Raw genomic sequence first — 18,117 nt, 5'->3', positions numbered from 1 at the left:
ATTAGCAAGATTCGGAGTTGCTGGGGGTTGCCAACTCTGCTTGCTGCCACATAGAGTTGTCCATGTGAAAAGAAGTCTTTCACAGAGTATACACCCACTCGTGACAGTGACTGACCTTGTGACTTGTTAACAGTCATGGCAAAGCAAGGGCGTACAGGAAACTGTTTGCGGGTGAGTGTGAAGGGGAACATATTCTCAGACGGTGAGAAAGGTATCCTAGGGATGAGTAGCTGGGCGCCGGCATGGACCCCAGTTACCAGCTCTGCTAGGAGAAGATGTGGGCGGACTTGCTTCAGGATGTAGCGTGAGCCATTGCAATGGCCATGTACTGTGTCAAAGTTTCGCAGTAGCATTATGATCATGCCGACCTTCAGTGACAGGCGATGTGGTGGCATGCCTGATGGACAAAGTGTGTTGAGGAATTCCACTGGGTACTGATGGTTGTCATGTTGTTCCACAGAATCCACACTGTGGAAGATGTGCTCCTGACCTGGGAATTTGTGGGCAATGTATTGATTGACTGTGTCCACTTCTGCATTGGTTGGGCAGAGGATTGCTCTCTCACAAAGCCACTGATGGTCGGTCATATTGTGTGCAAGGTTGTGAAATACCCAGTCGACCATTTCGTGCAGAGTTGATCCTGGCATGAGAAAGCGATCCATTATTGTGACTGTAAATTCTCCCTTATCCTGAATAGTGGGGATGTTCCCCTCGCCCAGATCAAGCAGAAACTGGTGGAACAAAGTGTCATCTTCCAAGCTCCCTGCTGTTGCATGTGTTATGCGCATGTTGTTGGTGAGTTTCATGGTTTGAACATGGTTCCAGAGAGGGGAACTCTTCAGGCATCGTGAAATTATCTGAGGTCGTGTGCCATGGGGAACGACTGGTAGGATCTGGCGCCAGTCTCCACTGAAGATGGTGGTAATACCTGAGAGTGTAATAACAAAGTTGCTGCATTATAGACAATTATTATGGAAGTGATACTATATTGTGTTTCTTTTGTAGTTGTGTTTGTCTTGTAATGAAGATTGGCTGGCAAAGGTGTTGGCAGCTGTTATTGTTGTACATAAAAAGGCCACAATATAGTCATTCATGCCGTCAGAATGTACAGTAATAAAGTGTATACGTTTGAATGAAGTCTTACCTCCAAATGGTGAGTTAGGACAGTCCCTGAGTTTCCGGAATGTGCGGTCGGCAGCTTCAACAGCACGGCGATCCATCATGGACACCTCATCAATGACGAAGAGAGAGCACCGACGGATGAGCTCTGCTGTACTGGACGTAGTACCGATAGCACACATTGACTCCTCTGTGAGTACAATGGGACACTTGGTGCGGCTGTGAAAGGTGGTTCCTTTTGGAAGTAATGTTGCAGCAATTCCACTTGAGGCTGTTGCAAGGGCTACTTTTCCATCTGCACGCACAGATTTAAGGATGAAGGTAAGTGTGAAGGTCTTTCCAGTACCCCCACTTGCATCAAGTGCAATAAGCTTGCCACGGTTGTTCTGAACACTTTCCAGGACACAATCTGCAACTGCTCTCTGTTTGTCATTTAGAAGGTGTTGTGTTGCATCAATGTAACGCTGCAGCTCAGGAACATTGTGTTGTGTCTCATGTCTGATGTCATGGGGTTCGGTTTGTCGAATGAGATCACGATTTGGCTGAGGGAGATTGAAGTTGATAGTGAGGTCATATCCATATCGTTGAAGATGCTGCTGAATCTCCAAAAGTACCTGGTTGAGTATGTTGTCATTTGGTTCGGTAAGGCCTGCAGCATGTGTGAGGTCTTCTGAAATGGAATGGTTGTGTCTTTGCCAGAATTGAATGTGGTCTTTCCTTAGTACAAATATGAGTATGTGTGCGAAGATCTCACGTAGCTTAGGGCCAAATGCAACCAATGCTGCTTCTTCCATAACCATGTCTACTTCATGGTCATCCTCACAGATGCCTCGTGCAATGCAGGCAGCAGCGTATGTGTCATGCACAACTCCATTAACAGAGCGAAGGTCGTTGTAGCAGGTTGGACCTTGAACACGGTAGAGCAACATCCGCATGAAGTACAGGTCAGTGTTGTGAGGAGTAAAGGCAAGTACAGGAATGCGCCCAATTGTGTCAGCCAGTTGGTCTTGGTTATGACCACCACTCCTTCTCTGTTTCCTGCGCTTGAACGTCTTGTCGGTGAAGGAGAAATGCTTGAAGACGTCTGGGTAAGTGATGTGTCTCTTATCAGGATTATCTTGCATTGCTGTGAAGTAGGCTGTGAGAGTTGTACGCGGTGGTCCGGAATCAATGAGGGCCTGGGCATCTTCGTCATTGTTGAAGGTGATGAGTTGCTGTCCTTCCAAATGGATTGCCAATTGTTCAACAGGTGGATATTTCTTTTGGATAGGGAAGTCATAAATCCTCCAGAAAGCTTCAGAGGCAGTGATGTAGCGTGCCACCTCATATCGTGTGATTTCATCATAGCGATCAACACTGACCATGCATACGTCGGGACCTTTGTCAATGTATTTGTAGAGATACTTGACTGCAGTGACAGAGCACACGACCTCAACATTGATATGAGCCTCATATCTGAGAGATAGGTATGGGTTAAATGGAACAACCCACTGGTTGGTGATGAGGAATTGTATGCCACCCCTGCCAGTCTTCAAAAACGAACAGCCTGGTGCTCCATGTGTTTCTTCTCGACGCCTATATAAAGGGTAGGAGCTCTCAGACATGGCTGTGTCTGTCCTGTATTCTTTTGGGAATCCTTTTGTGCACTTGCCCTTGTCCATACAGGAAGAAGTCATGTTCAGTGCACCACATGGTCCATGTATCATGTTATTGGCGATCACACGATGCAGTGTAGGGTTAGTGGTGGCATCGGGGATTTCTGCGGATACAATGCGGTCAATGTCAGCAGGGACGCGAGGCTTGTCAGCAGGAAGCAGCGTGAACAGTGCATGTGCATGTGGGAGTCCGCGTTTTTGTGTTTCTTTGACTGTGACATATGCATCTACACGACCAAAGATTTGTTGGTTATATACGTCGTTGATCATCGCGTTCCACTTCATGTGGAAGACCCGTGCAATGATGTCAGGGCGGTCGTGAGGCTTTTGGCCTGGCAGAAGTGACTGGGTTATTTCCTTCCATTTTGGATTACAGGTCATAGTGATGAATAAATCCGGTTTTCCTTTTTCACGAACGATAGCCATTGCGTCTTGGAACTGGTGTGTATACCAACGTGGTGATCCGTAGAGAGTAGAGGGTAGTATTGTGATCCTTCCTGGAAGGATGGCTTCATCAGATGCAATGGCATCTTGTACACATTTGTACTTTTCTGCTTTGAGTGTCTTCTGATTTTTGCGCATGAATTTTAGTCTCTGGCCCTCAATTTTCACTTGCTGATCACATACAAACTGTTGGCTCAGTTTCCCTGTAAGAAAAATAGTAAATGTAAGACAATGTCATGTTGTAAATGCAGGGCTTAGGGTGGAGGCAAATGCAAAATATGTGGAATGAGGGTATGTGAATGGAGGTATTGTACTGCGTAGTTGTAAGTGTGGAATTAGGTACATTACATATATGTGTTATGTGAAGTACCTGCACGGAGGAACAAATTGAAGTGAGTTGCTGGGTCACGTAGTTGAAGATGGTAGCGATAGAAGTCTGTGGCAGTGATCCCCTGTCGACCACCAGGTAGTCGTTGATTGAGTGCGAGATGATAGCCATAGTTGCCTTGAGGGTAGAGCAGTACATAACTGAGGGGATCATAGAGTGGGTGAAGAGGGTGGATCCGCTTTGGCCCACCACTCCGAAGTTGTATCTGTACGTCGATGGGTCCAAACTGTTGGTTTTCTGTAGCTCCTGGAACAATGACAGCAATGTCTGTGCCACTTGGGAGGTTGACTGTACCTGTGTGGAGAGGGGGGAGGGTGTTGTGAAAATTGTCTCTGGAATGAGTATAGTAGCTGTAGTAATGTCTGTGAAAGGTTGTATTTGCGATATTGTGATCAAGGATGTGTAGTGTCATGTGGAGTGGTGTAGCGAATGTGAAAGTGTTGTGAGTTACAAACCTGGGTGGATGTTCCGTGGAGCGTTGGCACTGAGGTTGATGTACATCTCTGTAGCAGGATCCTTAGCAGCAAGTTCTGCAGCTGTTTTAAACTGTTGTATGAGAGGGTTACAGTTGTGCAAAGCTGCCTGTGCTTGTTCCAGTAGGTGTTCGTCGAGGTTTTGGTTGGAATGGTGTGCTCTGCGGTTGCGCAGTTCATGTTGTGGATCATGCACATAGATTTGTGCAAAACAGGGTATAGCAGAATCGGATTCAGGAAGTAGAGGGCCAATTGTATGATACATCTTGCCTTGAATACGCAGGGTTGGGTTGAAGCCAGGTTCTGGTTGGGGTTGTGTCATTCCAATGGAGGCCATAGCCAGAGCGTTGTTGTACCTTCTGGCATCTCGCACAAACTGTGGGTTTAGAAATAATTCTCTGATGGTCTGTGGAGGTTTGGGAGGGATTGAACCTGGTTTGGGGCTGTCAGGGTCGTAACGGAGATCGACACGACCATTGGAACAGCAGAATCCTGGTCTCTCCTCTTTCCAACAATATGCGCCACATGCTGAGCACTTGGAGCATTCGAAAAGGCTGACTGTGCCGAGTGTGTGTGTGGCATCATACAGAGTCTCATCAAAGTATTGCATGTCATCAGGACATGCTGTGCGACGTCCTTGTTGCGTTGTTTGAGCCAACCTCTGAGAGTACAGTGCTGCGCGTGCAGTAGCGTGTGCAGTAGTGTCAACACGCTGCCGGTGGTCATGTTGGGCAGGTGTTTCAGCTGCGCGGGCAGTAGCTTGTGCAGTAGTAGCAGCACGTCGACGGCGCTCATGTTGGCCAGGTGTTTCAGCTGCGCGGGCAGTAGCTTGTGCAGTAGTAGCAGCACGTCGACGGCGCTCATGTTGGGCAGGTGTTTCAGCTGCGCGGGCAGTAGCTTGTGCAGTATTAGCAGCACGTAGACGGCGCTCATGTTGGTCAGGTGTTTCAGCTGCGCGGGCAGTAGCTTGTGCAGTAGTAGCAGCACGTCGACGGCGCTCATGTTGGGCAGGTGTTTCAGCTGCGCGGGCAGTAGCTTGTGCAGTAGTAGCAGCACGTCGACGGCGCTCATGTTGGTCAGGTGTTTCAGCTGCGCGAGCAGTAGCTCTTGAAGTAGCTTCAGCATGTAGACGGCGGTGACGTTCGGCAGGTGTTTCTGCTGTGCGAGCTTGTTGTTGTGCGTTTGTCCTAGCACGCCTTTGCGTGTCAAGTGAAACAGTGTTTGGGGTTGTTGTGGGGTTCATTTTTTTCTTTTTCTTTTTTGTGCTGAACTTGGTTTTCCGCTTTGGTCTAGTTTGTGTATTTGGGGCATGGGGAGGAGCAGTAGCACTGGTGGTGGATGGGTTAGGGTCACCTTTGATGTCAGCAGGTTCTGAAATGTGTAGCATTCATGAGTTATTAATAGTGATGGAGAGAGTTGTGTGCATGATGACATATTTTATGGTTATGTTGTGAATGAGTTTAGTAGCAAAAATGCAGTACAGGGGATAAGAGGAGTAGTTACCTGTGGCCAGAGGCCTTTCCAATGAGGGGAAGTGTGTCGTTGTGTGGTGACTGTCCGCATGGTGCTGACCTGAGAAGGTAGGGATGAAATGTAAATATTGTGTTATGAGAAGTAATGAGAACATGTCATCTGTGGAAGGAAGGTAATGTGATACATGTAGTACGGTATATACAATTTGACTGGGAGAAGGAGAGTAGTTTCTGGGCAATGTGTGGGCAATGACACACACAAACACACACACACACACACACAGCAGGGGAGTGGGGGAGGTGTGACACTGGTACACACACACACACACACACACACACACACACACACACACACACACACTATCTCGATCTTCCCTTACATTTCAATGTGCTGATAGTTGCACATGCAGTCACACACACACACACACACACACACACACACACATACAGCAGGGGAGTGGGGGAGGTGTGACACTGGTACACACACACACACACACACACACACACACTATCTCGATCTTCCCTTACATTTCAATTTGCTGATAGTTGCACATGCAGTCACACACATTGGCAATACATCACATAGATAGAAGTAGTCATCATCACATGTGTAAGCTAAGAACGTAACAGTGGTGCCTTGCTATGCCTTGAACTGAAGTCTATTTGCATATCAATTGTTCCACCCTCCACAGGCAGGAAGTCAATCTATGGCTGAGAAGACAGTGATTCCAAATTCTTTTGAGTGATATTTGATCTGATATTATCTTTAGGGTCTTAAAATAGACCACCTGGGGTTTTGACCTTCCTGCTTAGCAGATAAGTGACACTATGCATTTTACGACACACACACACACACACACAGGGACAAAGGTGAGTCCCACTTCAGCGACGTTTAACATATTTTGCCATTTTTATAAATTGCAGCATTTAACTCCAATTTCATTTTATATGGTTATACTGTGGTTATATTCATGTAGAAAACGAAGAAGAAATTATTATTATAACTAAAGGTAGCAAAATAAATTAAAATAAATAAAAAAACATTCATACTACATATTATTTTGGCTATATGAAATCTATAATAATTCTGCCAGTTTTAACTGTTAATAAAGGAGGTAGGCTGTGAACAGCAGCACACATCATCATCATTAGCAGATGATGATGTTAGATTTAGAAAATAGGGTTGCTAGTATTTTCTGTTGCCCTGCAGTTGGCTTTGGCACTTCTTTTTCGGGGGGGGTGGGGGGGCGGCATGTTAATCTGTGATGGCACCGGTCCACAACACACAACATACAACAGTGTCGGCGTTTGTTACACAATGTGTTTCGCATTAAATCGGGTATACTCCGTTTATGCTCAACAATGTTCCCGTCTTTCTGTCGGAGGCTGCAGCGCCGTGTAGAGGAGAGAGTTGCGACAACCCCGTTCACTGTTTATTCACGGAGCTTCATGGGTCACTGAACGGTATGTTGTCGTCACTCTCTCTCTCTAAACGGCTCTGGTCTACAGGCTGCGCTCGCAGCGCAGCGCTCCGCTCACTACTCAGCGCTCTCTCTGAGCAAGATGGTGGCGCCCGTCAGACTATGTTGTTACAAATAGTACAAAGATTCTTACGTGGATTTTATCGCACACACACACGGGGTGGGGATTTTGTCATGCCTGCGGTCCTGAGTGGAATACGCTTTGCAGTTAATGTACACGGGTTGTTGTCGTCACTCTCTCTCTCTAAACGGCTCTGGTCTACAGGCTGCGCTCGCAGCGCAGCGCTCCGCTCACTACTCAGCGCTCTCTCTGAGCAAGATGGTGGCGCCCGTCAGACTGTGTTATTGTTAATAGTACAAAGATTCTTACGTGGATTTTATCGCACACACACACGGGGTGGGGATTTTGTCATGCCTGCGGTCCTGAGTGGAATACGCTTTGCAGTTAATGTACACGGGTAGTGCGTGCGTGAAGTAAATTGTGAGGTAACTTGTTCGATACACAGGCATGCAAGCAAAGAAGCAACATGAGACGGAATGCTTACCTGTTGCGTTAGTGGTGGACTGGTTGTTGTTGGTACGGGCAGGAGCGCGAGTGAGACACTGACGCTTTGCATTGCAGCTTCCAGGAAGTGAAAGTGATGGTCGTTTTGTTCGTGGCATGTTGTTTGATGTATGTAGTAATTGTGTCGAATCGATGCGTAGGCTACTGTTACTAAGGTGGACTGGTGGACTCGTGGAGTGTTCGCCTCAAGCCTGTCCATGCAAAGGACAGTAGCCAGATGGGGAGGGGCCTGAGGTGGTGTGTGTGGAGCAGATCAACACACACACACACACGCGGCGCCAAATTGTATAGGGCACTCTTTGTTGTGTTGCGGCGGTAGCTAGAGGAAGCATGCCAGTGGAGTAACGGTGAGAACGGTGGCCTGTGATGCAGGTGTCGCTAAGGGGCGGAGGTGTGTGAGGGTGCGAGGTTAATTCACTAATAAATAAATTAATAATCATTAATGTGTAAAATGGAAAAAAGGGCTCCGTCACGCCCTCCATATTCATATGGTCAATGTCTGTGTGAAAAGTGGGAGCGATTGGTGCAGGCAATGAGGAGATAATGAGGAGATAAAATGCGGTCGGACACACACACACTCACACACACAGACATTCGCTCTATTATAGTATAGATGTGTGTGTGTGTGTGTGTGTGTGTGTGTGTGTGTGTGTGTGTGTGTGTGTGTTTGGCATTACAAACTACTCGGATGAATGCTTGACGTTTGGACTTGCAGGTACAGTAATAGCACTGTGATAACAAAAGGCTGCTGTCACTGCCACTGGGAAATGTATTTTCAAGAAAGCACTATTTTCATCTACACTTTCCTTTCTCCTTCTTTCATGCTCTTTCATTCAGTCCCTTAATTATTTAGCTTATTTTTCTGTATTTGAAAAATACAATCTTACCTATCTCTCTGTGTCTAGCTGTATGCATTATTTATGCTTGTAAGAAATTGAACCATTCCTTATCTTTCGCACATTTGCCGTGGTCTCTTAGCCATGTTGACTGGGTATCTAATATCTATAGAACCCCAGTCATTTTCTGCCGTTTTCGAATTATTTTTATGAACAGAATCAAATCATTTTGGGCGAGAACCCCTTTTGGTGTTAGCATTATGTTATGCTTTAGCTATTGAAAAATAGCTAAAGCTACAAGTTCATAGCTCAAAGCTTGTAGCTCTGCTATTTTTGAAAAATCGAAGAACGACTGACATAGAAACATAGATTTTTCAGAAAACTGTCAGGATATAGAAGACATTTTTTGAATCTGATCTCAGGTCAAAATGGGTTAAACCACATATTACACACATAAAGACCCCCCAAGAAAGTGTTCTAAATCTTCTAAACGTCTATATATTTTTTGAAAAAAAAGATTGACTGTAGCTGCGTGTTCTTTTCAACATGGCCCTGGTTCAAGCTTATTCACCCACACAATTTAGAGCTGCCCAGTACACCCACATTCTTCTACTTTTGGCCACTGGCACTGGCAGTGAGTGATGTAGCCCGGCCAGTACTGCCCATTATTTGCCCCTTCATCCAGCCTTGGTAGTGTGTCATGTCATCTACACAGCAGAGGTTCCTAAAGATGTTTGTCTCAGACCCCAGACCCCTGTAAATATTGTTTTCATCCATGGCAACCCTGCCTGAATTACGTTACTTACGTTACCTTACATTTATGTCATATTACTTACCCCCCCCCCCCCCCCCCCCTCCTAAAATACAGCATGTCATGAGGAAAACTTCCATTACAACAGATTTAAAACAACTTTACACTTGACGTTAAAAATCAACAAAAGCAGCTGATCTGATCACCTATTTTTGGGGAAGACATTTGGTGTACGTAGATTGAAAAATAACCCAAAAAAGAAAAAAGAGTACCCAAGTAAGTGGAAGTAATGAGTATAGTCTAAGTGGTTATAACTCATAAATTCCAAATAATATCAACGTATCCTGCGGTACCGCTGGACTTGCATCACATCAGCACCAACTTTTAGAGTGTTGGATGTCATATCAGAAATGTCAGAATGATATTCATATGTCGGAAAGATCTTCGTTCTCTCTTTTGGGGCGGGAACCCCTTTTGGTGTTAGCATTATGTTATGCTTTAGCTATTGAAAAATAGCAGATCTATGAGCTTGTAGGTCTGCTATTTTAGAAAACTCGAAGAACGACTGACATAGAAACATAGCTTTTTCAGAAAACTGTCTAATATAGAAGACATTTTTAGAATCTGATCTCAGGTCAATTTTGCTATCAGTGTGTAGGCTGAAATACTGACCCCCAGCTAATGCTGTGGGGTTGGCCTGATTGTTCTGTGTGGTCTGTCCATCCACCATGAAACATGGTTATTGTCACTGAGCTGGATTTATTGTTATTAGAGGCAGAGCTGGACACTCACTACCCCCTGAGACACCGGATGAACTGGTTTAACACACACACACACACACACACACACACACACACACACACACACACACACACACACACACCCTGAGGATATACACACAGAGACCCAGTTACACGTGTACAAATGTATGCACTCACAATTCATATCATGCAAACTGCTCCTCCAAAACAGTGGACTATGTTGTTGAAATTCTGAATACAAAGCAAGCAAACTGGGTTAATAATACAAATATTCACTGGTTACTGTTTGAGACAGAATGTGTTGTGATTGTATCACAGCTGGTGCTTCCACAAACCCCTTTGCTAATGAATGAGAGAGGACAAGCAAGTATGGTCAGAGTCCTTCAAGCCGAACAATTGTACTTAAGTACTTGGGTGGCGGTGGCTCAGGGGTAGAGTGCCTGGATGGTAACCGCAAGGTTGCCAGTTCGAACCCGGGCTCCCCCAGAGTTACTGTCGAAGTGTCCTTGAGCAAGACACTGAACCCCTAATTGCTCCCGATGTGCTAGTTGGTGCCTTGCATGGTTTCTGCTGCCATCGGTGTATGAATGTGTGTGTGAATGGGTGAATGTAATGCACAATCTCTGTAAAGCGCCTTGGATAAAGGCGCTATATAAATGCACCATTTACCATTTACCATTTAAGTACAGTACTTAAGTAAATCTACTTGGTTACTTTACACCACTGGCCACAAGTACTGTACCCACACAACTCCCCTGAGTACAGCACTGAGTGCAGAAAGATGTCTCTGAATACACAACTTGTTGAACCTTTGAAGCATTGGTGGGTGAGGGTGTGCACTTTATTACAATACTGTACGCCTGGTAGGCAGGTGTACTTAATATTACAGCATATTATTCACCCACTGAATCATTACTTGTGGCAGACAGACAGACAGACATGTGCACACACACACACACACACACACACACACACACACACACACACACACACACCTGGATTACTACTTCTCAGGCTCAATCCAGAAGATGAGCCCAGACCTGTTTGAGATGTTAGCATCTGTTTGTGGCTTTCGTCATTTTCTGACAATATGTCCTGACATGTGGCAGGTTACTACTCACCCTCCCATGTTGCCATGTTTCTATCAGCAGAGGTCGAGGTCTTCGTAGAAGGGGAATTTGCAAAGTATGAATATACTTGTTTATATATAGAAATCCCAGCTATTTTGTACACACAAATTATGGCTCATGTACATGATGACCATCTGCTGTAGAGGGATATTTGAAGAATACAGTAACAATTGATTAAAGTGGAATCAGAGACACAGTTAAGTGAGCACGGTATAGCTGCTTGTCTGCTAGGTGGTGGAAGCGCAATCCTCAAGAGTAATTGAGTTAGTGTTATGTCTCTTCAATGTTTAATACATTTTAAATTGTTTGTGCTATTTGAGTATTTCAGTTTAATGTCACAGTCCCATTCTGACCACAAGCTGCTTGTGGCATTTTCCACATACTAAACAGGGCTCTGAGATTTCACTTAAATGTGATGCTCCAACTGTCGCAGTCGCCACGTCTCAACCCCATTTACACTTACTAGCACTTAGAACCTCGACACAGCATTTTCCATCAGCGATATCTCAAAAAGCACAGTGATGGAATTTCTTGCGGTTCAATAGAATCCCTTTAATAGCTCCAGGAAAGTTCCATACACAAACAGTAGTCGGTAATGGTGAAGCACACTGCATCTGTGGAGTTCATGGTGGTCTGACGTCATTGTATAGTATACATATTCATTCATAGTCACTGTTGACAGATAGACTGTACTGTACATGCAGTGCATACACTAAGGCCTGTTGATAATGACTGTACATTTTTCATTTGTGTATTATTAACTGTTGGTTGATTGCACATGTACAGTATATACCTAGATGGATCAAACTGAGGACCAGTCTGCACCTAAAATACAAAAACAACAGCTTATCCCATTTGATCGGCATTAATTGTACATTGTCACGCAGTGTTAATTTCGTCGACTAAAACTAAGACGAAAAATGTTCGTCGACTACCTATTTTCACTGACGGAAACTAAATGGAATCTAAATGAAAACTAAGCTATGATGACTAAAACTAAGACGAAAAATAAAGACAATTTCGTCAACGTATACAAACTAGACTAAAATGTTAGGAAGGGACAAGAGATCCAGTATAAGTCATTTTACACTTGGTTGCATGCTGAAAATAGCCGATCTACACGCTCACAACGCGTCGCAGCGTGACGCGTTGTAAGCTTGTAGATCGGCTATTTTCAGCAAGTGTAAAAACAGTCATTACGACGGCATCAAGGCACCACCAAAATACATTATAGTCGACTAAATCAACTGTACATTCAGTCGACTAAAATCTTGTGATATTCAGTCGACTAAAACTAGACTAACATTAAAACATTCCAGGTGACTAAAATGTGACTGAAACTAAATGAAAACTATTGAAGAGACTTAAGACTAAAACTAAATTCAAAATGTGCTGCCAAAAACAACACTGTTGCTGGAAGCTTTGTTCAATCCCCGGGCTGCTCCCAATGAGCAGTGGTTTCCTTCATCAGTGTGTGTGTGTGTGTGTGTGTGTGTGTGTGTGTGTGTGTGTGTGTGTGTGTGTGTGTGTGTGTGTGTGTGTGTGTGTGTGTGTGTGTGTGTGTGTGTGTGTGTGTGTGGGTGTGGGTGTGGGTGTGGGTGTGGGTGTGGGTGTGGGTGTGGGTGTGGGTGTGGGTGTGTGGGTGAATATGAAGTAAAGAAATTCATTTCATTTACCATTTCTGTGTGTCTTCTGCAGAACAAGGCCTGGAGGAGTTGAAGAAACTATTGCTGCTGCTATTAGGCTGTGCTGTCCAGGTAATGATGATGTCAAATTAAATACAACTTATGCTAGTATATTCTTTGAATGTTATGTCTATTGTCTTTGTGAAATGCCCCTTTCAACCATTTTTTTTAATCAACTTTTGACAAACCTTTGAAGATGATTTGTGGTTGTTCCTGTTGTTACAGTACATTATTGTTGGTCATAACTTACTTGACCTGGTCATAACTTAACTTACTTAGACTACACGGTAACATCCATAACAGTGCTCATTTATCAATTTGTAACTCAGGAGCGTTCAAATGTAACCAAATAGGGTACATTTTTATTAGAATCTCAGAGTTGAATGAACATGATTTTACAGTTTGCAGTGTGTGAGTGACAAAGCTCCCACTAAGCACTTAAACAACTGAATTGACCTTTTACGCTTTCAGCACCTTTATCTTTGCTAAAAGAGGAATGAATAGAAATGAAACTTTTGATTTATTATCTTTCTGGGTCTTAAAAGCAGCTCTCAACACATTGTCTTTGTATCTGAAAATAAATGCTATTTGTTTAGCTTTTGAATTCTTGGGGGAAAATAGAAAACATTAGGCACGCTCGAATATTCAGCGGAGGCTGTACAAGGGAAGTGGTAAGAGAAATAAAGAAGTTCAAATCTTTTAAATGTTTTGTAGCAGATGTTAAAGATTGAATGCACTTTTAAACATGCATTTTTAAACAGTACTTCCATTTAGCGGCAGTGTGATTCTGATGAATAAATAGTGATTCACTAGTCTACTGTCTGTCTGATGTTGGCCTATGCTCTTCACTTGAGCTATGCTCTTTATCGTTACTCTCACCTTCGCACAGTAGTAGACAAAGACTCATTTCACATTTTGACTCCTATCGAGAAAACGGGCCTATATAAATAGCAGATCAGACGTTGGCTCTGTGCCATGTGTCTGGTATCTATCTCCAGGTTTGTGGACCTCTCCTCTCCTCTCCGATATGTTGAAGTTCACAACAAACGTATATTTTCCTCTCCCCTCTTGCCAGTGTGAGAAGAAGGAAGAGTATATTGAGCGCATCCAGACCCTGGACTTTGACACTAAAGCTGCGATAGCAGCACACATCCAAGAGGTATGTCTAAACTGAATGATGGAGTGAAATTTAGCTCGACCACAAAGAGGAAGATTGAGGAATAGTTCAGGAAAAGTAGTGGGTGACTGGGTGTGTCCGTGAGGATAATGCTATGTTACATTTAGCAAAATAGCATTTCAGAAGGAGTGTAACAACTATACAAAAGGCACTTACTTTGTAAAGAAAATGGTCTTCCCCTGGAATCAATGACCTTTTTACACCCCGAACGCCCGGGGGTTATTTAATCCATTACATCAGAGCGCCCAGCGATTTATAGCAGCGGCGCACATTTAGCGACGGACCGGATGCTCTCCCGGAGGTAGCTGAAGTAGCTTGATGTAGCCAGAGTCATCTAGTAAGAGAGTGGAGACACGCTTTGATCTCAAAGCGGGTGCCTATGGCCTATAGTTCCAAACATTTGGAACTATCCCATTGAGATAGAATGAGCACTTCCGCATTCCATTGCTACAATGGGAGTCAATGCTAGTGTCGCCACTCTCTTACTAGATTACTCTGGATGTAGCCCAAACACTCCCGAGGCGATCAACAACAACGGGAGGTATGATTAATTCTACCGCGACTAGCGACGGGACCGCGATGGGCCGTCTAACACATAATCTTTGCTTAGAATTGGACGGAATGATTTATTTTTTTAAATATATTTTTTATCCCACGATTTTGTAACCCATTTTTCACCCCTGTGTCAATCATCTAATGTGATCCTGGGACCTGGGCTCTACACACCCTCCACCAACCTAGTCCCCATATATGGGGGACAAGGGACGGAATGATTTAGATCAAGAGTTATTCACGTTTTTAAGCTTTTCGATCTCGTCGGCTAAAATAGCGGGGGACATTTTCGATGATGTCCCACCGGAAAATAACATTGAATGTTGCGCAACAGACGCTCCCAGCCTGTGGAGCGATGCGATCGCTTTTGATATCAATAATCTCCGTCCTTTTCATCAATCTCCGTCCTGAGCACTGGGCGTTACTAATTCATTTGAACAGAGAACCGTCCTTGCTGCTCAGCTGTTTTTTTTTTTTGGTTGGACTACAGGTTGAAAACATTAAACGTATGAAATCTGCAGAGAATACTAGATGGAAAGGTTCTTGTTTGTACTTTGTAGGTAACACAAAACCAGGAGAATGTGGTGGATCTGCAATGGCTGGAGGGAGGAGAAATACCTCCTGAAGACCTGGACAGTCTGTCTAGAAACCTGGCATTCCACCTCAAACGCCTGGTAGATGAAAGAGACTCACAACTGGAGGTACAGGATAATCAAATTGTCATGTATCCAGTCCATATGCTCAGTACATTCAAAACACAGAATTTTCTCCCAAACTTAACACTTTCGGTGTAAACGGTCTCACACAGAAATGTGTAGCAGCGTGTCTGATACAGGTATATGCATTAGATTTGTGGCTATACCTGTGACTGTTTTAAATTAGGCATATTCCTAATGGCATTTTTGGGCTTGCTTTCTGTAAATGTGGAAACTTGACTCTTTTATTGAGATCACAAGAGAGTTACGGTACCACAGGAAGGAAGGGTTGAAGTGTGTGTGTGTGTGTGTGTGTGTGTGTGTGTGTGTGTGTGTGTGTGTGTGTGTGTGTGTGTGTGTGTGTGTGTGTGTGTGTGTGTGTGTGTGTGTGTGTGTGTGTGTGTGTGTGTGTGTGTGTGTGTGTGTGTGTGTGTGTGTGTGTGTGTGTGTGTGTGCACCCATATGTGGCATTGCTTATGTTCATCATTAAGTGTGTTTTCAAACCTCCCCCAGGGTGCAGATGCTCACGACTGATAGAGCCTGCCTGTGTGTGTGTGTCAGGTTTCACTTTAATAGCCTCAAGAGAATCACAGAGCAGTCAACCCACTCTCAATTAAAACCCCATTTCCTCTTGTATGGGTACTGGACGAGAGTGGGGGTCTCTTGACACCATACATTGTTGATAACACTATACCCCCCCCGTCTGTCTCTATCTCACCCCACCTTTTGTCTTTGTCCTTTTCTCTGCTCTCTTTTTCCGCCCTCCTCCATGCCCAGTGTCGGTCCGTCTCTGTCTCCCTGACCTAATGCTAATGTCTGTCTGTCTCTCTCCGTCCATGAATCCGTCCAGACCATCGTGGAGCTCACGCAGGAGCGAGATTGCGTCCAGCTGTCTCCCCTCGCGCCCCCCAGCCTGGCCCAGTCTCCCAGCCCCGACGCCCTGAACATGAGGAGGACGGAGAGCCGCCAGCACCTCTCTGTGGAGCTGGCCGATGCCAAGGCCAAGATCAGACGCCTGCGTCAGGAGCTGTGAGTACCTCAAGCACTATTGTGTTGTTATCACTATGTCGATATCGGATGAAATATGTATCGCTGAGCCCTATGCACGGGTCTGTCACTACTTTGAGTTGCTAAAAAGAAGGATTTTGTTATATTTAGTAAGTGTGACCCAAGTGCACAGCAAGAGAGGAGGCGTTGTTCAGGTTTATTCACAAAGGTATTTAGGGAAAGGAGTGGGGTAGTAGAAGATCGGTGGCTCTCCAGGTTGGCCAAACTCAGCATGGGAATCCAAACACTGAGGAGGAGAAGGAGAGGAGGCGTCAGTCTTCAGAGAAACAACCACCACGGGAAAAAACAACAAAGGCAGGAGCTGCAACCGTGTAAAGTTGAACAGCTGGGAAAATAGCTACGTAACGCTAAAACTGTAACTAGCTCTAACTCAGTTTAACAATACTAAAGGCTTGGCCTGTACTTTACCATACATGTAGACATGTGAAGCTCTGGCGTGGCATGAAGGGCAGACTGGGCTTTTGTAGAGGCAGTGCTTGATTGCAGGATGGGAGACAGGTGCAGAGAGCAGGTGTGCTGAGTAGAGCCATGGAGTAGTCAGTGAGGGGGGAGTGGCTAAGCAGTGCTTGCATGTGAAGGTGAGGAGGAGTGAGCCGTAACCATAGAGTATTAAAAGGATAGAGACTGAACTGGCGCGAAGCTCCGCCCCCTCCGCTATTCATGTCAGTGGAAGTTGCTCAGTGGCGTTTTGAAGCACCCAGAAGGCTGCCGGAAGGACCGTCTATTTCCGCATTTTTCCGCTGATTGGTGCCCAAATGCGGAAGTGCAGCTGGGCTTTAACATTGAGCGCTCGGTTGCACGGGGTTTCCTCGTCAAGAATCCACGCATCCGCCTGCAGTCCTTCCTCTTACCACTAGGGCCCAGCGCTTCAACATTGGAGTGCCTAGCTGGCCCCTTGGCCGTAACAGATTTGACAGACCCAGGTCTATCACAAAGGGTGAATGTTGGTGGATTTAGACAGAAACATTGATTTTAATTTCGGAAGTTTGATTCAAATGGAAATGCATTTTCACTATCCAAAACATTTTGTTCTGTGCTCAAATAATGGAACAATAGATGAGTACTCGAGCCATCCGACATTGAACGGGCATCAATGCCTTCAGTTTGTATGCTGCTGCCAAGCATTGTTGTTAAAGGAAATTGCCATTGGCACAGCCCCAGCCGACATATCATGCTCAATAGCCGTGACTCAATCAAATTACTGCATATCCTGTCTAACACATGTGTTTTTGTTATGTACGTTAAATGGGGTCCAATAACCCCATCGGCTGTTTCATCCAGTCTTGTTGCCGGAGTCTGTGTTCTTGCTTGGTGTGTCGTTTTGCGACAGAATGGTGATTATGGTTTCCTGTCGGGCAGAAACCTTGGATGTCCATATTTCATCTTTTGATGTTTATTTACCCATTTTGGGCGGGAACTCCTTTTGGTGTTAGCATTATGTTATGCTTTAGCTATTGAAAAATAGCAGATCTACGAGCTTGTAGGTCTGCTATTTTTGAAAAATCGAAGAACGACTGACATAGAAACATAGCTTTTTCAGAAAACTGTCAGGATGTAGAAGAAGACATTTTTTAGAATCTGATCTCAGGTCAAAATGGGTTAATTAATGTCATATTTTATGCACTAAGCTTGTACATGTAAGTTGAAAGTCTGAGTGTTTTATAATTGAATATACCGTTTTCCATTTCCTGAAAAAGCAACAGTTTTTGGTTTCTTCCAGACGGTGACGCTAAGTGACAGAGTAGAGAGAAAAGGGGTACATGGTTGCTCAACCAGTCGCATTTACCTGATCACATGCTCTTTGTGAGTTGTGAGGACCCAAGTTATAATCAGAATCCCATCTGGTCTCGTATGTCTCCTCTCGC

General features: G+C 44.7%; 1 protein-coding gene across 5 annotated transcripts in view; it reads left to right on the top strand.

Moving 5' to 3' along the window:
* The window catches only part of ccdc88ab (coiled-coil domain containing 88Ab), a 123,309-nt gene that overhangs the window by 54,182 nt on the left and 51,010 nt on the right, over positions 1-18,117 (top strand). For all 5 annotated transcript variants that reach the window (XM_083775460.1, XM_083775459.1, XM_083775461.1 and 2 more), the window contains exons 5-8: positions 12,774-12,832; positions 13,836-13,919; positions 15,050-15,190; positions 16,035-16,213. In XM_083775460.1, coding sequence (XP_083631586.1) covers positions 12,774-12,832; positions 13,836-13,919; positions 15,050-15,190; positions 16,035-16,213 — 463 coding nt within the window. The remainder of the gene's footprint in view (positions 1-12,773; positions 12,833-13,835; positions 13,920-15,049; positions 15,191-16,034; positions 16,214-18,117) is intronic.

The sequence above is a fragment of the Protomyctophum parallelum genome, assembly GCF_964188405.1.
Source record: "Protomyctophum parallelum genome assembly, chromosome: 10".
NCBI classification, from domain to species: domain Eukaryota; kingdom Metazoa; phylum Chordata; class Actinopteri; order Myctophiformes; family Myctophidae; genus Protomyctophum; species Protomyctophum parallelum.
This window is presented reverse-complemented; position numbering and strand designations above follow the sequence as displayed.